The sequence below is a fragment of the Stegostoma tigrinum genome, chromosome 18 (genome assembly GCF_030684315.1).
Source record: "Stegostoma tigrinum isolate sSteTig4 chromosome 18, sSteTig4.hap1, whole genome shotgun sequence".
Classification (NCBI taxonomy): domain Eukaryota; kingdom Metazoa; phylum Chordata; class Chondrichthyes; order Orectolobiformes; family Stegostomatidae; genus Stegostoma; species Stegostoma tigrinum.
The window spans coordinates 45,996,414-46,012,880 of record NC_081371.1 but is presented as its reverse complement, the minus strand read 5'-3'; the positions used below and the strand labels follow the sequence as shown (position 1 = coordinate 46,012,880).

At 41.2% G+C, this 16,467-nt stretch overlaps 1 protein-coding gene across 8 annotated transcripts in view; it reads right to left on the bottom strand.

The window, feature by feature from the left end:
* The window catches only part of LOC125460802 (anoctamin-4), a 216,386-nt gene that overhangs the window by 187,289 nt on the left and 12,630 nt on the right, over positions 1–16,467 (bottom strand). For all 8 annotated transcript variants that reach the window (XM_048548780.2, XM_048548779.2, XM_048548778.2 and 5 more), the window contains exon 2: positions 12,648–12,725. In XM_048548780.2, the coding sequence (XP_048404737.1) occupies positions 12,648–12,725 (78 nt within the window). The remainder of the gene's footprint in view (positions 1–12,647; positions 12,726–16,467) is intronic.

The window sequence follows — 16,467 nt, the reverse complement described above, 5'->3', positions numbered from 1 at the left end:
ACAACCTTCTGGAAGGTTGTCAATAACATGGAACTAGTTAAAAATCATATTGATGATTAATTTAATCAGTGGATGAATGTAATGTTTTTGGAGCTTGCCTTGAGTTAGATGCAATTTGATAGTGAAATTCCTCTATTGGGCAATTTTCAGCAAATTGTGCTGAGAAAGGTAGACTTCTTGTCAAATCCTGCAGATTTAGAAATCGAAGTCAAAGTGGGACAGTCCAGTCACAGCACCATTTGTGTTGCAAATTCCATTCAGTATATTAACAGCAACAAATATTGACCAGCCATTTTCATTCCCAATCTGGCGAGCAGTTTGATCCTGGTGACAACATCATGCACTTATATGGCATCTCATAGGTTGTAGATTCATAAGAGTCAGAGTTATACAGTATGGAAACAGACCCTTTGGTTAAACCCATTCATGCCAACCATGCTCCCAAACCAAACTAATCCCAATTGTTTGTGTTTGGCCCATTTCCCTCCAAATCGTTCCTGTTAATGTACTCACGCAAATGTCTTTTAAATGTTGTAAATGTACTTGCATCTACTACTTCTCTGGCAGTTCATTCCATACATAAACCAATCTCTGCATAAAAAATGTACCCCCTCATAATCTTTTTAAATTTTTCTCCTCTCGCCTTAAAAATATGCCCCCAAGACTTAAAATACCCCGCCCTAAGGAAAAGACGCCTGCCAGTCACCTTGCCTGTACTCCACTTGATTTTAAACCTCTATAAGGTCATACTTCAACCTTCTATGCTCCAGTGGAAAATAGTCCCAGCCTATCCAGCTTTTCCCTATAATTCAAACCTTTCATTCACAGCAACATCCTGATAAATCTCTTCTGAACCCTCTCCAGCTTGATAATATCCTTCCATTAAGAGGGCAACCAGAACTGGACACAATACTCTAGAAGGGACCTTACCAATGTCCTGTCCAACTTCAATATGACTTCCCAACTCCTATACTCAAAGGTCTGAGCAACGAAGGCAAGCATTTCAAATGTCTTCTTAACCACCTTGTCTACATGCACTTCAAAGACCTACGTACCTGAACCCCAATCTCTCCATTCTACGACACTACCTAAACCCCTATTTTATTGTATAAGTTCTGATCTTGTTTGTTTTACCAGTATCTCTCATTTATCCAAATTAAATTCCATCTGCCACCCCTCAGTCCATTGGTCCAATCAATCAAGATCTTTTCATAAGCTTAGGTTGCTTTCTTCACAATCCCCCACTATACCATCAATTTTGGTGTCGTCTACAAACTTACTAAGCACGCCTCCTATATTCTCATCTCAATCATTTATTTAAATGACAAATAAAAGCCGACCCCACACTGATCCATGTGGAATACCTCCTGTAACGGGCCTCCAGTCTGAGAAACAACCCCATACCACCACTCAGATAGTAAGAATTGCCGATGCTGGAGTCAGAGATAACACAGTGTGGAGCTGGAGGAACACAGCAGGCCAGGCGGCATCAGAGGAGCAAGAAAGATCACGTTTCGGGTTGGGACACATTTCTGAAAGAGGGTCCCGACCCAAACGTCAACTTTCCTGCTCCTCTGATGATGCCTGGCCTGCTGTGTTCCTCCAGCTCCACACTGTGTTCCCTATACCACCAGTCCCTAGTTTCCTGGCATTAAGCCATCTATGTATCCAATTGGCAAGCTCACACTGAATTCTATGTGATATGACTTTACTCACTCCCCTACCACGTGGAACCTTGTCAAAGGCTTTTGTATAATCAAAGTAAATATGTCTACTGCTCTGCCTGCATCAATCTTTTTGGTTGCTTCTACAAAAAAACCCAGTCAAGTTTGTGAGACATGATTTCCCTCGCACAAAACAATGCCGAATATCCCTAATCATTCCTTGCTACTCCAAGTGCATATAAATCCTATCGTTCAAAATCACCTCCAACAACTTACCCAAAATCAGAGTCATGAGTCTGTAGTTCCCAGGATGTTTACTGCCCTTTTTAAACAAAGGTGCATCTTTAGCTCACAGATCCCAACTTCACCCGCACGGTGATGCATTTATCTTCCCGGTTTAATTTTTTCATTGCAGCTGTCTAAACAAGCAAAATTCAATGTCTCCAACATTGGAAGGTGATCCCTATTCAATGCATCATTAAAATATAATACTGTGGTATATGTTTAATGTGATACTTGTAACCAAGTAATGCAGTATTATGTTTCTTGATTACCTGTGAAATCTATCCACAGGACACGGTTTGTGTCCGTACTTTCTATTTATGAACCCACTGCATAAAATAAATTAAGAAAAACTGTGGATGCTGGAGACCTGAAACAAAAACAGCAACAGCTGGAGAAATTGAGTAGGTTTGGCAGCATCTAGGAAGGCACAAACAGAGTTAATGTTTCAGAGTAATGGTCTGTTGTCAGAATTCAGGGAGTTACCAGAGAGTCTGATGAAAAATTCTCTCTCCAAAAGCTGCTGCCAGATCTGCTGAGCTTCTCCATTATTTTCCATTTACACTTACAATTTTCTCTTTCTGAATGCCCTGCACTGTTCATTCTGAATAATTACATTCTCTCTCTATTCTCAGCTCTGTTCATTTAGATACACCAGGCCTTGCTGGAAAAAAAGTGTTCTTGTTAATATTGCATCATTATTTGCGCGAACTTACTATTTGTAAATAGCTCATCACGTCTCCTAAACTACAATTATAAAGCATTTCATTGGCTCTGAAGCACTCAAACCATAAGGCCATAAGATATAGAAGAAATTAGGCCATTCAGCCCATCGAGTCTGCTGCGCGACTCAATCATGGCTGATAAGTTCCTCAACCCCGTTCTCCTGCTTTCTCCCTATAACCCTTGATCCTCTTAATCATCAAGAGCCTATCTATCTCAGTCTTAATGTACTCAATGACTTGGCCTCCACAGCCTTCTATTGCAGTGAATCGCATAGATTCACCACTCTCTGGCTGAAGGAGTTTCTTCTTATCTCCATTCTAAAAGGTCTTCCCTTTACTCGAAGGCTGTGCCCTTGGGTCCTAGACTCTCCAACCAATGGAAGCATCTTCCCAAAATCCACTTTGTCCAGGCCATTCAGTTTTCTGTATGCTTCAATTAGAACCCCTTTCATCCTTCTAAACTGAGTATAGTCCCAGAGTCCTCAAATGTTCCTCATATGTTAAGCTTTCCATTCCTGGGACCATTCTCATGAACCTCCTCTGAACCCGACCAGGGCGGTACATCCTTCCTGAGACATGGGGCCCAAAACTGCACACAATATGCCCAAGTGGCCTGACCAGAGCCTTATGAAGCCTCAGTAGTACATCCCTGCTTTTATATTCAAGTCCTCTCAAAATAAATGCCAACATTGCGTTTGCCTTCCTGACTACTGACTCAACCTGCAAGTTTACCTTGAGAGAATCCTGGACTAGAACTCCCAAGTCTCTTTGCACTTCAGACATCTGAATTTTCTCCCCACTTAGAAAACAGTCCATGCTTTTATTCTTCTGACCAAAGTGAATAACCTCACACTTTCCCACATTGTACTCCATCTGCCACTTCTTTGCCCACTCTTCTAACCTGTCCAAATCCTTCTGCAGCCTTGTCACTTCCTCAATACTACCTGTCCCTCCACCGATCTTTGTATCATCTGCAAACGTAGCCAGAATGGCCACCGCTCCTTCACCTAGATCATTAATATACTCAGCTCTGCCCCTTGACTCTCTTGAATTTTTAGGATATTATTTGCATCTTCCACAGTGAAGACTGACGCAAAGTAATTATCCAGTTCCTCAGCCAATTCATTGTTCCCCACTATTATCCAGTGGTCCAATGTCCATTTCTGCCTCTCTTTTGCCCTTTATTACGTAAGGAAACTCTTATGTCTTCATTTATATTACTGGCCAGCTTACCCTCATATTTAATCTTCTTCCTCCTTATTTTTTTGTTGCCCCCTGTAGGTCTTTGTAAGCTTCCCAATCCTCTGGTTTCTCTCTGCCCTTCACCTCATTATATGCTTTCTCTTTCGCTTTTATACTATCCCTGACTTCCCTAGTCAGCCATGGTTGCCTTATCCTTCCTGTACAATGCTTCTTTATCCCAGGGGTGAATTTCTGCTGCGTCTCCTGAATTACTCCCAGAAAATCCTGCCATTGCTGTTCCATTGTCTTTCCTGCTAGGCTCCTCTTCCAGTCAATTCTGACCAGCTCCACCCTCATACCCCAGTAGTCGCCTTTATTCAGCTGTAATACCGTTACCTCCGATTCTATCTTCTCCCTCTCAAATTGCAGAGTAAATTCTATCATATTATGATCACTGCCTCCTAAGGGTTCCTTTATCTTAAGCTCCCTGATCAAGTCTGCCTCATTGCACAGCTCTAAATCTAGTATTGCCTGTTCCCTTTGGGCTCCACCACGAGCTGCTCCAAAAAGCCTTCTTGTAGACATTCCACAAACACCTTTCCTTGCAATCCACTACCAACATGATTTCCCCAGTCCACCTGCATATTGAAATCCCCCATGATCGCTGTAATTTTGCCTTTCTTACACACACCTTTTCTATCTCCTGGTGTATCTTGCATCCCAGCTCCTGACTACTGTTTGGAGGCCTGTACACAATCCCAACTATGTTTTATCACCTTTGCGGTTCCTCAATTCTACCCATACAGATTCTACACCATCTGACACTACTTCATTTCTTCCTATTGATTTAGTTCCATTTCTCACTAATAAGCAACCCCATGCCCTCGGCCCACCTGCGTATCTTTTCGATACGATGTATATCCTCGGATATTCAGTTCCCAATCCTGGTCCCCTTGCAGCCACGTCTCCATGATGCCAACCATATCTTACCTGCCAGTTTCGATCTGCGCCACAAGCTCATTTACCTTATTCCTTATACTGTGTGCATTCACATATAACACCTTCAGTCCTGTATTAATCTTCCCTCTTCTCACTTTCATTCATTTTTCCAGTGTTTGATTACTAACATTTTCCAATCACTCTGTTCTATTTGTGTCTGTGCTGGAGACTTTAATAGTGTCTCCTGAATTTTCCTTCCCTGTCATTTCTTTCATATTTTTCCATCCTAAAATCCTGCATTACTGATAGGCACTATGGAAATACAAACACTTTCCCTCATTTCCGGTTAAAAATCCCATTACTTAAAAAATGCAACTAACATACTTTTACAGGATGCAAACAGGCCAGGGAACATTGTGCTGTTAATATAATTAATCATCCATTTGCTTTCTACAATATGTGCTATTCTAGAAATTGGGTCAGGTTTTGAGCAAGGAGGAAAATGGGAAAAGATTATTTAGTCATAGGTTAAGTCTATAATGAATAAGTATTTTCTGTAATCCTCCTTATTTAAAAACACATTTGTTGAAAAAGATATTTAAAATTAACCTGTTTGGACATAGCTCTGGGCCAGGTAAGACTGACTGTGGCAGAGGGAGACACCTCTCACAGGTCTTATGGATTTGTCAAAAAGACTAATTATTTTAAAAGTAATAACAATTTAATTTTGTATCTGAGAGTAGATTGTTCCTCCTCTATTGTTCTTGTTTAATTTTTTCACTCTCTCTAGTTTCATTTTGCCCCCAAAGTAGCCAAATTGATCTTGGGGGTATAATGATCCCAGAACAAGAAGTGTTTAATTTTGAGAACAAGTTGCAAACCTAGGCTTTATATTCATAAGACTGTATTATAGAAGCAGAAGTAAGCCATTCAGCCCATCAAATATGCTCTGCCATTCAATGAGATCATGGCTGAAAAATCTGTTGATCCCAGTCTTGAACATACTTAATGTTCCAACCTCGACAGCCCTCTGCAATAATGAATTCCACAGATTTCAGTTCTGATGAAGAGTCCTGACCAAAAACATCAACTTTCCTGCTCCTCTGATGCTGCCTGACCTGCTGAGTTCCTCCAGCTCCACGCTGCATTATCTCTGACTCCAGCATCTGTAGTTCTTGCTATGTCTCCATTGATCTCGCCCTCCTTTGAAAGAAAAGATTCCCTTGAGCTTAGAAATTAAGGCATGCTGGAATTGAGCAGATGAAGCTGGTGAAAAGGGTTGATAGGATAGGGAAAGAACACAGTTCTTCCAGTCTTTGGGATTCTTTTCGAGTAGCAAAACCCTAAACTCAGAACTGGGTCATTCAAGGAATGAATTCAGGAAACAGTTCTCCACAGAGAGGGGAATGGAAATCTGGAACTCCACTTGGCTAAAGACACACTGTTGAGATAGGATCCAATTGCAAATTTCAAAGCTGAGACTGATAAATTTTTGTTGGGTAAGGGGTTAAGGATTATGGAACCAGGAGGGTAAAAAGAAATTGGATGTCGATCAGCTGTGATTTAGTCAAATAGAGTAGGTTAGAGGGCTGAATGACCTCCACCTTTTCCACCTGTTATGAAACCGGTAGAAAAGTGATAGTGATTTGGAGAATGCATATTTCCCTCTGTACAGTGCAATGTTTATGGAAACTTTATATCTTCTTTGTTTGCTCTTTTCTCCATCTTGTAGCTGAGTAAATACGTGCCACCTGTGAGTTAATGGCCAGAATGTTTGCCATGGTTCGGCCACTTTGAGTGGTCAGTCAGAAGCTAGAAACTATGAATCTAGGAGTGCTGAGTGTCTGAACGCTTACATCCTATTTCACTTCAGTGTGATTGTATACACAAACTGCACATGTAGACCATCTGTACACATTGCAAATCTAACACCACCATCTAGTGGAGGTGCAGCATTGTCAGACAGAAACAAATTTCCACTGAAAATGGGCTCCTGAACTCTCAAACCTCTGTGCAAACACACTACCAAAAACAGAGAAAACAATAACGGCACAAATTTCAAATTCAAATACTACAATATTGATAAATATTAATCTGGTAAGATAACATATTCCTCAAAACATTCAATTCTGGTCTCCCTGCTGTAAGAAAGGTGTTTTAAACTTGAAAGAGTGCAGAAAGGATTTTGCTGTGGTTGGAGGTTTTGAACTATAGGGACAGGCTGGGGCTATTTTCCCTGAAGCATCTGACATTGAGTGTTAACCTTATAGAGGTTTATAAAATCATGACAGGCAATGGATACAGTGAATAGCCAAAGTTTTTTTCCCCATGCTAGGGGAGTCGAGAACAAGAGGGCATAGGTTTAAGGTGAGAGTGGAAAGATTTAAAAGGCAATTCTTTCATGTAAAAGGTGGTGCACATATGGAATGAGCTGCTAGATGAAGTGGTGGAAATAAGTACAATTGCAACATTTAAAGGCTATCTGGATGGGTACATGAACAGAAACGGTATAGAGGGATATGGGCCAAATGCTGGCAAATAGGACTAGATTAATTTAGGATATCTGGTTGCCATGGACAAGATGGGCCAAAGGGTCTGTTTCCGTGCTGTACAGCTCTATGACTCTATAAAAACATAATGAAATTGCTGGAGAATCTCAGCAGTTCTGGCAGCCTCTGTGGAGAGGGAAACAGAGTTAACTTTTTGTGTCCAGTGACTCTTCTTCAAAACAGAAGAAGTTCTAATGAATAATCACTGGACTCAAAACTTTAACTCTTCCTCTCATCACAGATGCTACCAGACATACTGAGTTTCTCCAGTTATTTGTTTTTCTTTCAGATCTTCAGCATCTGCAATTCTTTGTCTTATAATACTTTCCTCAATATATGAGAGGGCTTCAATTTACATCGCAACCACAGTTAATTTCCAGACAATTATAAAGTTAGTTGAAGGAAAATGATCACATTGTAGTCAATAGTTCATTAAAATTAAATAAATGAGGGAATATCAGGGAGTCATAATTAGAAGTTGTGCAAAAAAGTGATCTTAATTTCCTTTATTATTCTTTGATATGATGTGGAGATTGCGTTAAGACCAACATTTGCTGCTCTTGAGCAAAGCCACTCACTGGGCCATTTCAGAGGGCAGTTAGGAGTCAAACCACTGAGTTGGGTCTGGAATTATATGTAGGCCAGACCAGGTAAAGGTGGTAGATTTTTTTCTGTGTAGGCATTTGTGAAATTTATGTTTCACTAGGGGCTGTAGTGAGATTTGAACCGATCCCCTCAGAATATTTGCCAGGGTCTCTGAATTACTATTCTAGGTATAGCATTACTACATCACTACTTTTCCCTTAATGTGACCTCCTAGAGAAGATGTCAGCAGTTGTTTTGTTCCAACAACAACTGAGACTCGAAGAGGCTGACATCTTTTATGGTGAATTTTTAATCACTGAATTCCTTCAGGAGGGATTTGGACCTGTTTCTGGTTGAGGAGGATGTCCCCATGTCCAAAGTGTCAGTACTGCAGAGCATTGAGGATACAGCCCGACTCTTCCGATCAGCACTGCCGCTGCTGCATCTGATGCTGATTAAACAGAACACTACCCATTGACCTGGATAGGTTTATAAAGGTCAGACGTCCAGTGCACAATCTTTGTACAGAGAGACTAACAAAACACAGGAATGCACACAGAGCTGCAGAGTGAATCAGCACTAATGACTCCCAATCACCACACTGCACCGCCCCCCCCCCCCCAACCTTTCTTTCTTAGGGCACTATCTGCTGTAAGATATAGACTTATCGAGTCATAGAGGCATACAGCACGGAAACAGATCCTTCAGTCCAACTCATCCAACCAGATATTCCAAATAAATCTAGTCTCATTTGCCAGCATTTGGCCCATATCCCTCTAAACCCTTCCTATTCATATACCAATCCAGATCCGTTTGAAATGTTGTAATTGTACCAGCCTCCACCACTTCCTCTGGCAGCTCATTCCATACATGCTGCATGAAAACGTCACCCCTTAGGTCCCTTTTAAAGCATTCCCCTCTCATCTTAAACTTATGCTGTCCAGTTTTGGATTCCCACCTCCACCCGGGTGAGAGAACCTTGTCTACTTACCCTATTCACGTCCCTCATGATTTTATAAACCTCTATAAGGTCACCCCTCAGCCTCTGGCTGTCCAGGGAAAATAGCCCCAGCCTACTTAGCCTCTCCCTATAGCTCAAACACTCCAACCCTGGCAACATCCTTGTAAATCTTTTATGAACCCCTTCAAGTTTCACAATATCCTTCCTATAGCAAGGAGAACAGAACTGCACTCAGTATTCTAACTGTGGCCTAACTAATGTCCAAAAAATGACTTTCCAACTCCACTACTCAATGCACTGACCAATAAAGGCAAGCATCCCAAACGCCTTCTTCATTATCCTAGCTACCTGCGACTCCACTTTCAAGGAACTATGAACCCTGCAGTCCAAGATCTCTTTGTTCAACAACATTCCCCAGGACCTTATCATTAATGTGTTTAAATGTTCAACATTAAGGAATGGTAGAAGAATGAGGTAATGGGCAGAGGAGTTGGGGTAAGTTGGGTCATGAGGCGATGTCAGGTTAGAGGCTATTCATGTTAGATTGATAAGGATTAGTCAGATCTGATTGGACAGCAAGTCGAATTAAGTCAATTTCGGGAGGGGGAGTCATGCTGCGTGGAGGGGAGTGTAGAGCGTTTAAGGGAGGTCACGGCGAGTGACCGGGAAACCAGTTGTGGATTTACCCAGGAGCCAGACTTGGCTTTTTCTGTCTAAAATTTCCTTGGTACCTATTCAGGTAAGGAAGTTGGAACTGATTGAAGCTGTGGAAATCCCACCCAAATGGACACACGGTCTCCACATCGACCCTAATAAACTCTTCCATCATGTGATACAGCTTTAGAGTCATAGAGTCACACAGCATGGAAACGGACCCTTCAGTCCAACAAGTCCATGCTGACCATGTTCCCAAGCTAAACCAGTCCCACTTGCCTGTATTTGGCCCCTAAACCTCCAAACTTTCCTATTCGTGTACTTATCCAAACGTCTGTTAAATGTTGTAAGTGTACCCACATCCACTGCTTCCTCTGGCAGTTCATTCCGCACACAAACCACTCTCTGTGTAAAAAATGTTGCTCAACATGTCCTTTTTAAAACTTACTTTTAAGGTGAGAGAAGCATGCCCCCTAGTTTTGAACTCCACTTTTATCAGGTTATTTCTGCATTGATGCCAGTGAATGTTGTGCAGGCACAGAATCTCAGTAATGTGGCCATCGTCTCAAACGGCTACACTATCGTTACAGCGAGATGGCTGGTGGTGAGTTTAACCTGAGGTTGACTACGCCTCTAGTAAGAGCTGAGGTTGAGAAGGTGGGACCTTCATTGTAAGCTCAGCCAGCACAGGAACTGAACTTGTACTATTGGCGTCAAGCTGCTTTGCAAACCAACCTCCAGCCAGCTGAGTTTGCCAAGCCCCTTGAGAATCCAAGTACCAACTCTTTGAAGAATTCAGAGTTTCAATAGAAGCAACTGAATTGAAATAAAAACATAACCTTTCCCTGTAGAGGCAGTTCTTTGAATGTATACAGTGACATTATGGTTTTACTTGCTTGGGAAAATTGTTGGTTTGGGACAAGTGGGCCTCAGATAACCCAGTTACTTTTACTCCTTACTTCATAAAAAGACAGATTATTCCTTTCTACGCCCTGGTAAAGAGATCATTTTCTTTGTTACTAACTTGAGTGATTATCAATCCAAGCTTGAAAATAGAACCATAATAAAAAAGATTGGGAAATTCTCAAACAAAAACAATGACTCAATCTTGCTGGAAAGGGAAAAATGTTATCAAGGCTTTTCATCTTTGTCCTGATCATAGCAAATGTAATAATGCCAAATTTAAAATGATCACCATAACTTATACAACAGGAGAAAGGAGGGCTGATTGGTTAACAAGTTTATATGGGCTGACTGAGTTGTTGGTATGATGAACTCAGTGAGAAGCAATAGGCTCTCCAAGCGTCTAGGCCCGAAACGTCAGCTTTTGTGCTCCTGAGATGCTGCTTGGCCTGCTGTGTTCATCCAGATCCACACTTTGTTATCTTAGGCTCTCTAAGCTGCTGGGTAACTCAAAGTCTGGAAGGCATGGACACATTCTGTGTGTAGACAATGAGTCCCTCTTTATGAACATATGTCCCCAATAGACAGAGCAAACTATGAGCTCGAATACAAGTCTGACTGATTTTAATTGAAATTGCTTGTTAGTGTCGCTATTAAACACACTCAGGATTATTTAGCATGTGTTGCTGAACTGAGGAATCAAATCTAACCAGAAGTATTTTTCTTTGGCAAGTAGAGTACGCAAACACTGAAAAGAAATCCGCTAATTGTCCCAATGTGTCGAGCAACTTTCATCACTCATTTATGAATGTGCCAACATTGCTTCAGTGTAAGTGATGAAAGAAATCAATTTCACCTTGTCTGGGGCGGGGGGAAGCTTTGTGATGTTTGATTTCCTCCCAAAGTGTAGTAATATGACAAATAAGAGAGAGGGGATGGAGTAGGATATAATGTTCCTTTAGCAGCGTGTTCAAGCTTTTGTGTACCTGTGCGTCTGTGTATGTGTGTGTGTGCATCTGCATGCATATACATGTGTATTTATGTGTGCTGAGTCAGGGGAATTTAAAGAGACTTTGTTTTGACTCATACTAGCATGGTATCTAACGAGACTCATTAACAAGGAAAAATAATTCTTTGAAGGAGTGTTTATAATCTGGTGTTATAAAGGATTTGTATTCAACTAGATGTCTTTTTCTATTTAGTTTGTTATAGTCACTGCTGCATTGAATGGCAGAATATCAGCTTGAATTTATTGATCTGCCTGATGACTCTTCACACTGTAATGACTGCATATATTTTATTTGGAAAATGAAGACCTGGAATACAGCTCGTATTAAATTATTTGAAGGAAACATGGAACAGTGTAGTGTTTACTCTGCTTACACAAAGGAATGCAACTTTCAGAGAAGCTGGGCTTGATTTTCTTGTGAGACCAGTTGGCACCAGGTGTCTTTGCATTTTAAAAACAACTGTCCAACTTTTGGATAAAAGCAAGCAACTGTTGATACTGGAAATCTGAAATAAAAGCAGGAAATGCTGGAGAAACAGAACCGGTGAAGAGAGGAACAGAATCAAAGTTTTGAGTCCAACATGACTCATCTGCAGGACTGTCGAAAGTTCTGAAAATGTCACACTGGACGTGAAGCATTCACTTTGTTTTTCGTTCCACTGACCTTCTGAGTTTAAATGGGATTTTGTTTAAGTCTGTAGTCTGTAAATTTAATAATGCATTTTAGAACATTTATTACAATAACTTTTGTGATCCTATTTATTGATGAATCTTATTGGGAGTTCCTTTTATCGCAGATGATGGTCAAAATCAGACACATTCATTAACTATCTTAGTGATTAATTTGGTCACTTTCATATTTATGATTGAAGACAAAAAAATACTGCAGATGCTGGAATCCCAGGTGGACAAACAGAGGCTGGAAGAACACAGCAGGCCGAGCAGCATCTGGAGGAAAGGAGCAGCCAACATTTTGGGCATTACACTTCTTCAGGGCTGGATGTCGGGGGGAGCATTGGCAGATAAAGAGAAGGGGGAGCTATGGAGGCAGAATGGTGGTAGTAGGTATGACCTGTTTGGTTGATAGGAGAGATTAATCCAGGTTATTTATAATTATTTATTTATGATGACTTATGGAGAAGTGAGGCTTGAATTCCAAAACATTCCTCCCATCGGGATTGTAACGATACTTACCGACAGTGACCTGGCTGACACAGCTGTAGTAACTGGTTCCACTGGAGAGGTTGTGGCTTACACTGCTCGATTCTTTGTCTACAAAAGATTAACAGCACAAAGCACACATCAGAATCACAGTTCACTTAACATTTAACATTTTAAGCAATATCTTAATCCACACTTCCTTTTGTTTCACATCTCATTCACCATCATCCCAGTTGGCATTAACCTACACTGGCTCATGGTGACAAATTGTTTGAAATTCTTCCTCCAACAAAAACAGAAATTGCTGAAAAAACTCAGCAGGTCTGGCAATATCTGTGAAGATAAAGCCGAGTTAATGTTTTGGGTCCCGTGTCCGTAGCTAGGAAAAGGTTGGTACATATGCTGAAGGTGGGATGGGAGATGGGGAGGAGTATATAGGTGGGAAAGAGCCCACAGAAAGAATACCAGCTGGGCAGACAAAAGGATGGGTCAAGGTCAGCCTGGAGGAATCAGTAGCTGCTAATGAGGACCACTAGTGGCTGACAATAGGTTGGTTGTTGTAGAAGGATCAGAGGAAGGGTTACTCACCCCAAAATGTTAACTCTGCTTTCTCTGCACAAAAGCTGCCGGACCTGCTGAGCTTTTCTAGCAAATTCTGATTTTGTTTCTGATTTCCAGCATTCATCATTGTTTGGGTTTAGTTTTCAAAATAACTCCATGGCTTCAACCTTCATTTCTTCACAACCTCCTCCAAACCGACAACCCTTTGAGGTTTCCATTCCTCCACCATCAGTGGTTCTGTCTTCAGGTATTTTATTGCCAAGCTCTGGAATCCCATGCCTAAAGCTGTCCGTCAGACTCTCAGTGGGCTCGTTGATTTAGGGGTACGTGTTTTTCTCTATTACAGGGACGGCTTGGAGCAGTTTGGACTGTATTCCTTGGAGAGCAGAAGAGTGAGTACTGGAAATCATGTGGAGTCTGGAAGAACTAATCCCTCTCTAAAGGATCAAGCACGAGAGGGAACAGTTTACATATATTTTGCCAATAAAGGAAATATGAGGTGATTTAACAAAATTCACACTGCGAGTAGATAGGGTTTGGAAGGCAAAGTGTGTTGGAAGCAGTTTCATTTGAGACATTTAAAAGTGCATTAGATGCTTATTTAAATAGAAACAATGTATAAAGTTACGGGGAAAGGCAAGAGATTGGCATTAAGCCAAAATACTTACAAACTTTGCGCAGAAACAATGGACTGATCAGCTTCATTCAGTACCATAACAATTTGGTCATTCTTCATGTATAACTCTTCTTAAAATCTACATTTCTGACTGAACTATGTGTCATCCTTCCAAGCATTTCCTTTTTTAACTACAGTGTTTGTTTTGTTCGTGATACCTGTGTGATGTGCCTTAGGATGTTACTTCTACGTTCACACTGTTGCTGGATCAGGTTCAGCTTTATTATGTTTGGTGCAGAGTGTGGCCATGCCCTGTAATCTCCTCATTGACAGTTTTTGATGCATGCTAATACAAAAGAAGAGGAAATTCTGAACTCTGTGATGTTCAACATTGAACTATATACGAAGTGTGTGAAAGGTACTTCAGATGAGCAAAGCTTCCGATGCGGAGCGTCATTCAATGGAAGAGTATGGAGATTTCTTCAGTATGGCTTCAACTGTTCTTCAGGTAAGCTCAGATCAGACCTCCAGCTGCTTTGTTAAACAATATATATTAACAAGATGTACAATCAGCCTACAGCAGCTCTAATTTCTACCTTCTAGCAGAATCTCTATCACACGGCTACTGAGGTCCCACTCACATCACAACTTGTCTCAGTGGCTTATCTGCATATCCACTAAACTCTTTATTTCCAGAATGATCTCCACATCAGGTTATATTGCTATCTGGAATCCACACTGTTGTGGAGCAGAACCCTTTGTTGTGAGAACAGTGTCTTGAATTCACAGCAGTTCAATTTTACCATATCCCCATGGCATCAATTTCCAACAGGGCACTACACTTTCATCCTGACCCGCCGACAGCGCGGCGCTCCCTCAGCACTGACCCGCCGACAGCGCGGCGCTCCCTCAGCACTGACCCGCCGACAGTGTATTTCTCATCAACAATTCCCTTCTATACCTATGGCAAAAGAAGATGATTGTGTTTATTGGTGATCAATCTTTTCCATTCCGATATCATATAGGAGTTGTTCAGGGTAGTGTTCTCGGCTCAATCATCCTCTACTATTTCTTTCATGATTTTTCCTCCATCATCATGATGATAGCACATTGTTCGTTAACAATTACAATATCGCATATATTGAAGAAGTCTGCATCAGTATGGAGCAAGACTTGGACAATATTCAGTCTTAGAGTGATAAGTAGCAAATTTCATTCACATCTGGTTGGTGGAAAGTATAGAGGGGATGTCAGAGGTGGGTTCTTTACACAGAGAGTTATGACAGCATGGAATGCGTTGCCAGCAGCAGTTGTGGAAGCAAGGTCATTGGGGTCATTTAAGAGACTGCTGGACATGCATATGGTCACAGAAATTTGAGGGTGCATACATGAGGATCAATGGTCGGCACAACATTGTGGGCTGAAGGGCCTGTTCTGTGCTGTACTGTTCTATGTTCTATCACACAAGTGCCAGGCAATAATCAACCCCAACAAGAGAGAGTCCAATAATCTCCCCCAGAATTCAAGAAAATTTCCACATGGAATTGACTATCAAAATCCTGGGGACTACCATTATCCAAACACTGCACTGGACTGGCCATAAAAATATTTTGACCATAAGAGTAAGTCAAAGGCTGGAAATTCTGCAGCAAGTAACTCACTTCCTGACTTCCCAAAGTCGGTGCATCTTCTACAAGGCACAAGTCAGGAATGTGATGGAATACTCCCCACTTGCTTGGATTAGTGCAGTTCCGACAACACTCAAAGAAGTTCCATCCAAGACAAAGCAAGCGCATAAATAACATCCCATCCACCACCTTCAACTTTCATTCCCTTCGCCAAGAATGTACAATAGATGCACAATGTACCTACCTCAAGAAACACTATAATAACTCATCCAGGCTCATTCGAATCCCACAAATTTTAGCTCCCAAGACAGCCACAGTCTATCCTGCCATTTGGGAAAAGACTGAATTTTCTTTTCTGTGCATTATTTCCAAGACCAAACTGAAATCATGGTGTACTTGAAAGAGAAGGTGAAGAGAAATTGGTTTTGTCATTATGACCTCATTTGTGATAACACATCAGCAATTATGTTTTTCTTTCTGCCATGTGTATAATTTTCAAATTGAATGGCTGGAATAATAAGCTCCAACTAAACAGTCTGGTATTTTTATCCTTAAATTTTCCTAACAGCTTTAACAGGTTACAACCAGTATGTACAATTGTCTCAGACACATTACTCGCAATGTTGAAATGTTGTAAAGCAAATAACAAACTCAAGGTCTCCTTCTCAACTGTGGAGTATCTCTGTTGATGATTATTCAGTTTTCTAGAATAATACCCAATAAGAATTTCTTTCTTCTCGTCATCTTTTTGCGAGAGTATAGCACAGACACCCACATCACTGACATCGAAAGCTACTTTCAATGGCAGTGCGTAATTAGATGTGGCTGACACTGGAGCAGTGGTTAACACAGCTTTCAGCCTCTCAAATGCCTTCTGAAAGCTCACCACCCACTGAAAATTTCTGCACGTCTTCAACTGGTCAGTCAGTGGAGCAACCACACTGCTAAAATTTGGTACAAAATTAAATAAAAACCACTCAGTCCCAGGAATTGTAATACTTCCCTATTCATCAATGGTGTGGGAAACTCCCCAGAAACCTCTATTTTC